The 8,868-nt window shown below is 42.7% G+C and overlaps 1 protein-coding gene across 1 annotated transcript; it reads right to left on the bottom strand.

Annotated features, from left to right (window-relative positions):
• Window positions 1-1,397: 1,397 nt before the first annotated feature.
• On the bottom strand, window positions 1,398-6,167 carry LOC147432936 (hsp70-Hsp90 organizing protein 3-like). The gene is made up of 9 exons (XM_086492679.1): window positions 6,011-6,167; window positions 4,484-5,429; window positions 4,097-4,385; window positions 3,938-4,023; window positions 3,137-3,307; window positions 3,001-3,053; window positions 2,855-2,921; window positions 2,699-2,758; window positions 1,398-1,873 (listed from the first exon to the last, which is right to left on the bottom strand). The coding sequence occupies exons 2-9, from the start codon at window positions 5,408-5,410 to the stop codon at window positions 1,760-1,762; spliced, it is 1,767 nt and encodes a 588-aa protein (XP_086348805.1). The 5' UTR covers window positions 5,411-5,429; window positions 6,011-6,167; the 3' UTR covers window positions 1,398-1,759.
• Between the last annotated feature and the right edge of the window lie 2,701 nt (window positions 6,168-8,868).

Consider the following 8,868-nt stretch of genomic DNA (forward strand, 5'->3'; position numbering starts at 1 on the left):
TTTAGCACACCATTTTGTTTTGCCCCATACAAAAATGTCATTACTTGACCCCATGAACCAGAAACTTAGGTTCCCACACAATTTCATGTAGAGCTACCAAACATAACAGAATTCTCCAAGAAAGCGCATGTCGTTATGTCAATAAATTTGCTCACTGCACTATTAGTACATGCCACAATCTAAAGATCATTTCAGCGATGAATTTGCTTGTTTAGCACAGCCACAATCAAAGATCTGATGTTGCAATTGCTTACAAACATGATACAACTTTCTATCAAAAAACGACTCCCAGCACAAAAACAACTACCTGGGATACGCCTGCATCGATTTAATGTTTGCCTAGGTTTCAATTGAAAATAAAGAGAAAACCAGTAAAAATTACAAAGTTTTAGTGGTACAAATTCCTGCAGATTCTAAGGGTACTTTTGGTTTGTAACTTGACGAAGAGGAAAATTGACAATACTATAGAGGAGAGAGTTTCCCACCTCTTGAAGATATCTAAATAATAATGTGCAAACAGGTGCTAAGACTGGAGAAACGGAGCTAGATGTGCGACAAGCAACAGTAGTGAATAAACATCTTGCAATGAGATCGTATAGAAGGGAAACAGTGCATATATGATGGTGTGTATGCCTCGGCGGTAGGTGATAGCCAGCACTTGGCCTCCCAACAACCATCATAAAGTTCAACAAACTTCACTTCTAGCAATCGAAACATGATTGATAGTCTTGAACTACATCGAAAGGTAACGCAGAGGAAAAAGCCCGTTAAACACACATAATGGGAGAAACAACAACACTAATAATTGATGTAGCCATAATGAACATTCATAACCTTGCACACAATGGCATTCCACCCTAGTAAAACCTTGATGTTCCTACATCGTACTACATAATTTAACCCCCTACATGCTGAAAACTCTATATAATCACATCTCAAGAACTATAACTCAACATCCCCTCCACAAACTCTGCTTACTGTTTCCAATCAAAGCATGCATATCTTTTTCGCCCATAAAATCATTGCAGAACATTATTAAGCTATCAATTTCAAGCGTCGGGATATTTCGAGTATATCAGTCCAGAGGAACTTGAGTAACCGTATAATTCCCTGCCTGGCAGATACATGGAGAAATCTACGTAACGCAGAGGAAAAAGCCCGTTAAACACACATAATGGGAGAAACAACAACACTAATAACTGATGTAGCCATAATGAACATTCATAACCTTGCACACAATGGCATTCCACCCTAGTAAAACCTTGACGTTCCTACATCGTACTACATAATTTAAACCCCTACATGCTGAAAACTCTATATAATCACATCTCAAGAACTATAACTCAACATCCCCTCCACAAACTCTGCTTACTGTTTCCAATCAAAGCATGCATATCTTTTTCGCCCATAAAATCATTGCAGAACATTATTAAGCTATCAATTTCAAGCATCGGGATTTTTCGAGTATATCAGTCCAGAGGAACTTGAGTAACCGAATAATTCCCTGCCTGGCAGATACATGGAGAAATCTACCATTTACAAAGTGAATTTATATGCGCAAAATCCAAAACAATGATTACCCACACCCAATAGAATTGGTGCTCGAACTCCATGACTGTCTTGCACAACAATATTTAATCTTTTCTTCTACAAAACTTCTGCACAATTCTGCCTTCTATGTCCATGCCAAGTGATGTCACTCTTGCAGAACAATCACGACCTCTCGATATAGAGGTAACGGGCGAAAGCACTTTATGCATCACCGTACTTGAATGATTCCAGCTGCCATTAGTTTCTGCAGCTTCTGCATAACTAAGGGACTCTTTGTGTGCTCCTGCGCTGCTCGAGGATTTTCTTGGAAATCAACAAGAACCTGCAAAGACCAATACCTCTTTAAATACAACCCATACATGGACGGTCCTAAGGTCTAAAACATATCTGTACCCGAATTGGGAGCTCTGCGCTATAAAGTACAAACCACAGATAAGATAGAATAGGTGAAAAAGACAGAATCACCCATGATATATCATTTTCCATTCATATCCCCATATTCACAGCCGTCCACTGCTACCAGGCTTGAAATTTGTACGAGCATCTTGCGAGGGTGGGGGGGGGGGGGGGGGGGCTTCTTGGCATACCCTCCTTTCTCCCATCAGGAGAGAGGTACTTCTCATTCTCCTCAGAAACCTTTCACCTCTTGTCCTGTGGGGAAGGATATTATAACTTCTCATCCCTCCGGGACAGATGATGTCCCTAAAATGTAAACATTAACAACCAATGTATTGTAAATTAACATGACTTCTACATATGTAACAAATGTAGTGAATGCTGCGCCGGATGAGTTTTACAGACTCGGTACCGAGCACTTGACCATAGCAGGATATTCCAAAGGAGCACAGATGCAACACAGAAATCAAGCCATTGTTTCGCAACACAAATCCACATTGGATTTCTTTGCAAATACAAAACAGACGTGCTCTGAAGAATCTTGCATCTGACAGGAAATTTGGTAAGGTGCTGAAGTGAGTCAAAATGAAGCGACAATTCATCAGAATTGCTACAAAATGCCATCAGACTATCTCAATTGAGAAAATGTCACCTGTGCACACTTTCTAGCACGTGTCAAACAGTAGCAATTGTAGGACTTCAGGACTCTGTATTAATGAAGCAACCCATCCAGACCCTCTAAATCACATACCTGACGCATGACCGGATCAGAGAGGATGCTTTGGATTTCTGGGTCTTGCATGGACTTGGCCTAATAGACCAAGAAATTATCAGTCATAAAAGGTTCTGAGAGCAAATAGCAATACGTAACTGCAAGATGACACAGGTCCTTGTTCTGACAGATTACCTGTCTCTCCTTCAGCTCCTCTTCACTTACTGCCCCTCTGTTGGCAGCATCAATTTGAGATAGGCACCTGTCACAAAAAAAACGCCGCTAAGCAAAACATGGACAAGCTAGTAGCAGGATCAAACCACCCTTAGGCAGAGAAATACTTTCTCACTCCCTCCAGTAGTTCTTGGTTGGCTTCATCGTACTTAAGACCAGCCTGAAAAAACATGAACAAATTTTTGAAGCACCACCAGAGAAGTACAATGTAAAGCACAGTTTGAAAGCTCAAGCAACTGAAACCTGGTAAGTTTCAAGAGCTTTATGATAATCTTTCATAAAGAATTGGGCCGCCCCCTTGCGAGCATAGCCCCTCACGAATGTCTTATCAAGCTCTATGCACTTGTCCGCATCTTTCAGTGCCTCGGTAGGAGCTCCCAGCTTTGTGTAGCATGCAGCTCTATTGCTGTAAACCTATAAAGACCACAATAACTTCTTAGTTAGTCGGATGCAATTAACCCTTTATAAAAGTGAATTGCCACTGAGTGCAAGCCACCCACACAAAACCCAAACAACTGTCATCCTGAGTGACAGTCACTTAACCTTTCACATATGGCTCAAGTAAAAAAATAAATCCTTGGAGAGCCCGATGGAGCCTAGCCATTAGGGACCAGACACCCAGGAAGCAATGAGACAAACAAGGCCTTGCCTCCCACAAAATAACTACACTTCAGGATATTATTCCCTAGGTAGTTTTAAGGTTACGGAAAAAGAGGACAGATTTGAATGCTGTTTAGATAAGAAACTTGTAGTAAATTTAATCCATGGGCAAGACCTCTTTTCAGTTAAAACAAACTGACATCTATATCCTGCTGATGGAATAAAAGAAAACTACAACAACAAGACAAGATAGTCAGGTGACATGTAGAGAACATTGTCATAGAGCAGAATCTGCTGACAATGCATATAAATACAGTGCCTACACTGGACAATACACAATATTGATGGTGAAGACTCCGTACGAACTCAAGACATAAGAGGCAGCCATACTGGAGAATATGAATTTTTCCAACATTGAGAGACAAAAAGTGTCAAAAGTGTCACCTTCACATCATTTGGGTTCCTCTTGATAGCTTCACTATAGTGCTTCACAGCTTCAGGGTACTTTTGTGCCTTGAAGCATTCATTGCCTGCAAACAGTACCCCAAATTGAAGAATAACTTTCAAAACAAGCATCTCGAGTTAAAAAACTAACAATCTTACCAAGCTCTCGCTCTTTATCAGCTATTTCAGGGTCAAAATACTCTTTCTGTTCTAGATCTCTCTTGGCTCTTTCGGCCTCATTCAGTTTTTTTAGGGTATCCGGATTCCTGTGTTCTGTGAGTGCTTTGTTAAACGCCTCTATTGCTACATCATAATCCTTTGCACATTTGGCCATTTTCATGCATGCTGTTCCTTTCCTTGTTAGGGCTTTTGCAACCATTTTGTAGTCAGCATGTAGCTCCCGCCCTCTTTCAACTGCCTTGTCACAATCATCTACACACTCCACGTACTGTCCACGAATAAACAAGACAACTAGGTTAAAACAACAAGAAGCCAAAGCTCAACTTCTACCTTCCAAACGTTTTCAACTAGAATAGAACACCCAACCTTGCCCATTTCAAGATAAACTGCTGCCCTGTTAGTTATGTACGAAATATCCTCATCATCCAACTCTATTGCTTTTGTATAGTGCTCAATGGCAGCATCAAAGTCTTTTTTCTTGTAAGCTGCATTTCCAGCCTCCTTTTCCTTAACTGCTTCAGCTTTTCGTTGCTTCTTTTCCTTTGCATCATCTAAAACTTCCATTGGTTCCGGCTCCGATTCCTCTTTGGTTTCAGCTGCTCTTTGTTGAGCAGAGCTGGAAGCTGGCGGCGGAGCACTTTGAGCAGTGGCCTCAGAGGTAGCCCTATCATCTGGAAACCCATTGTCCTCATCTCTTGGCCCAGTTTGTAAACCTATCCCAAGCAAAACACCCAAAACCTGCATCATTCTTGGGTCTTTCAAGTACAGATTAAGATGCCCAGGGTTCTTCTGCACATCATTGAGCATTTGTACAAAATCTGGCTGCTGCAGAAATGGCCGTGTTCTAGGATCTTGTGTAACTTTCACCCATAAATCAGGTCCTGAAAAAATATCACCAAATGGGGATGTCGAACCGGGCATGGGCATGGCACGTGGTCTTGACTTGGCAGCTTGCACATCAGCAAGTCCTGATTTGAGGCCTTGATTAGCTGGATCCAATTCTAATCCTTGCTTATAGGCTGATTCTGCATCATCATGCTTGCCCAGGCCAGAATATGCCGCACCTAATCTGCTGTAGCCCTTCACCCAATCAGGCTTCAGCTCAACTGTCTTCTTGGCATCCTCTAGTGCCTCTTGATATTTGTGAAGCGAAGCATAGGAAGCTGATCGATTCGAGAAGAGAACATGATTATTGGGAGTCAAAGCTATAGCATCAGAAAAGTACTTGATGGCTTCTTCAAACTTTCCAGCTGAAAATGCAGCGTTGCCTTTAGCCTTTGCTTCATCAGCCATTTGAGTGCAAGTGCACAATCTGCCAAATAGATCTCCAAGCATTACTTCCAAGCAATGTAAGGGACAAAAATTGGGAATAAGCGTGGGAAAAACTTGAGTGGACGAACAAGTACAAAGGACCCATGTGTACGAGTTCACGTTGTCCAAAGCACATCACACAAATACTACCCTCTTGCAACTTGCAACAAGTACTGTAGAAACGTAAAGAAATGCGGCAGCCTCCGTAACTAAATGCACTATTTCTTCTAGGCTGATGAAGACGGGACTAGAGGAACTGCTAACCTAGTAATCAAGTATTCACATAATAAAACTGCCAGTGTACTACCGTGAACGTATACACTGCAAATATAATCGTTACGCATGTGCATATGCCTCCGAGTCCAACAACATCAATTCTAGCAAATACAGAATAAATAGCTACACAACTCACAAAACTCTCTCTCTCTCTCTCACACGCGCGCGCACACGCCGTATACATGAACGGGATGCTGCTCGATCTAGTATATATGATCGATCAAAAGTTCTGAATAACTGCACGCACACGCACACACACACACACAGAGAGAGAGCGAGAGAGAGAGAGAGAGAGAGAGCGCTTACCCAACAACAGTGTATGGCGTCGTCGCCTGTGTCCAAGATCACGGAGAGCAGCAAACAAGAAAAAGGAAAGGAGGAAGGGAACTTAGCCTAGTTCCAGACCCTTCGAGCAGCATCAAAGGGAGAGTGTGTTCGAAGAGTTCACACCGTACCAAAAATGTGCCCAAACCACAACTTGGCCGAACATTCTAGAATCTCCACCTTCCACTCAATCGCGAAGCGACGATGAAGCCCAACGCATGGGAAACTCGAACACAAAGCCCTCCAATTTTCGATAGAGTAAAACGTCCAAAGGAGGTAGCTTGGTTGGTCGAACATTCGATTGTCGACACCCAGGTCATGGGTTCGAATGCGGTCACATGACTAAGATGGTACCCACTGACTTTCTTTGTATTTGAACAAGCGGGTATGACGTACCACCCTCCCAATGTAGCACAAATGTGCACACACAAGTAGACCAACTGACGTGCAACGTTTTGTTTCGTAGGACTTGCGTTTAAAACTAGACCTGCGTTGTCCCACAGTCGATGAGGGGGTGACTCTAATCCTTGCGGCATACCATTTTGTTAGGCAGCCCCCATCGTTGCACATCTTCTGCACCTCATTTTACATGAATCTATATAGGAACACACCTTAGCTGGCCCACTATTGGCCCCTTTACCTTACAGTCGAAAAGTACTTTTAATGTAAAAGATGCGTGACTTTTAAGGAACTTGTGTGGACAAATGGTTAGGCCATTAGCCTTGTGAGCAGCAGGTCGTGGGATCAAAACCTAAATGTAAGCCATTGTTGAGCCATGACACGCCTCGAGATCAACACCTTGTAGTCCCTACTGTTGATCCCACCTTCCTGGTTCTTAAAGACCCTATGGGACTCAGTGTCCACGATGCCCATCAGCCAGTCTTGAGCCACACAAGCACAAAGCGAGCCTCCCTTGTTTAAGCGCGAGGGCAAGGTTGCTTTTTGAAGGGCATCTTGCTTTGTTTTGGGATATTTTCTCCTCTTTTGGGTGTTACCCTTCAAAATATAAAGTATATTATTAAAGAAAACATAAAATCTTTGGAATTGACAGGCATGAGTGCCCATCAAATTTCAACCCTCGATGAGGGAAATGAGAGGAGAAGCTATGAACTCACAAAAACAAACCACCTTGCTTTTTTTCACACAAAATTTTGTATCCAATTTTCCACTTAGAGCACTAGGTAAGACGCCACAATTTTTGAAAGCAATTGTTTAGGTAGAATCTAGGGAGATACTTTTGTTTAAAGGAATGTAAAAGTAAACTGTTTTAGTTTTTATAGGAAAGTGTTTTAGTAGGGGGGCGACCAATTATTTTTAAGGGCAAAATACCCCTCTAATCTGTGGAAATTCTCAAAATAACCCTCAAATTTCAAAAATTTCCAAAATGCCTTTGTATCTATTTTTGTTGGATTGTTCAAGATTTTCTAATCTTTATTCCTTTTTGACAATTGAGATCCACTTTTGAGTGCTTAGCATGTAATTTACCTCGCAAAAGAAGGCAATTATGCATAAAAATAATGAAGCAAATCATATCCACAGCATCCAACTCAAATTCTAGTTCTAGCATCTTGTATGATATGAAATCGGTCTTCTTATGAAAAACTACAAAATTTTTGGGGTGTTTTGGGAATTTTGTAAAATTGGAAGGGCATTTTGGGCACGTGGTGGAGGGAAAGGGGGGGGGGGGGGGGGGGGGAGGAGAGATTTTTTCTGGATTGTGTTGGTTCGGCGGTGATTGCAGAGCAACCATGAATGGCACATTGCCATGTGTGCTCACTGGTGAGGCCCCGCATGGAGGAGCAATATATGGCAACTCTGCCTTGCTTGTATCTCTTTATGTATTGAGGATGTTGGTAGAGAAAGCGTAGAGGATGTGCAGCACCGGCCTTGGACAGCAAGGTGTAGGGGAGGTAGAGAGAGATGGAGATGGCATGAATGGCGTCATACAGGAGAAGTGTCCGAGGGCCTCCATGCAAGAGCTGCAAGGCTTAACAAAGGGGGTATGGTACGCTTGCGGAACAGGGAAAGGGAAAGAGGGGGAGGACTGTCCCAATGGCCAAGCTCCCAACAAGCCATTGTAGTGATGGTAGCTTCATCGCTTATGGGAGAGAAGTATCGAAACACCCTACAAGGCAGGTAGCATTGCCATGCTCTCTCTCTCTCTCTCTCTCTCTCTCTCTCTCTCTCTCTCTCTCTCTCTCCTGCTTGCACATACGCAAGGAACTATCTGAGCGGACATGGAACGGAAGCAGTTGAGAGAGAAGAACAGAAAGCAGGATGCACGTGCATGGTATTGCAGACGAGCGGATTGAGGTAGCTGCAGGAGTATAGTGTGTGTGGTTTGTTTGTAGCCATGGATGCGGTGTTCGTCAGAATGATGATGAAAAGGTGTTCTCTAAGGTTGCTCTCGATAATTGTGATAAAGGGAGAAGCGGCGCAGGACAGATTTTTTCGCTTGACACGGCAAGCTTGAATGGGACAGGGTGTGCAAGGCGCGAAAGAGTTCATGCGCGTGAACTAGGCTGCAATGCGTTTTCCTTGTCAATTTTCAAGATTTGAATGGAATGTTGATTGCTAATTAATTGTGTTTTGTATGCATGTCTTTTTAATGGGAATCTTGAAAGATCCCTTGGCCCTATGAGAAAGGGAAAAGGAAAGGGCATACTTTGCTTTGAAAAGGAAAAAGAGAGAGGGGAGGGCGGGTACGCGTGGCGACGAAGGAAGCATGGAGAGGTGGAGGCAGGCTTGGGTAGTGTTAGAAAAAAAATCAGGTCTACTGTATTTTAACCAATTGAAATTGTAAAATACCGATTAAAGTTTGAGCTTGCCTTTAAGAGAGC

The sequence above is a fragment of the Adiantum capillus-veneris genome, chromosome 20 (genome assembly GCF_014529385.1).
Source record: "Adiantum capillus-veneris isolate H3 chromosome 20, ASM1452938v2, whole genome shotgun sequence".
NCBI lineage: Eukaryota > Viridiplantae > Streptophyta > Polypodiopsida > Polypodiales > Pteridaceae > Adiantum > Adiantum capillus-veneris.

Excerpts from the sequence above, each read along its gene's own strand:
- LOC147432936 (XM_086492679.1), bottom strand. The coding sequence starts at position 5,410 with ATGGCTGATGAAGCAAAGGCTAAAGGCAACGCTGCATTTTCAGCTGGA. Across the intron at positions 4,386-4,483 it reads TTTATCTTGAAATGGGCAAG|TACGTGGAGTGTGTAGATGA; the intron begins GTTGGGTGTTCT and ends ATTCGTGGACAG. Across the intron at positions 3,054-3,136 it reads AAGCTCTTGAAACTTACCAG|GCTGGTCTTAAGTACGATGA; the intron begins GTTTCAGTTGCT and ends ATGTTTTTTCAG.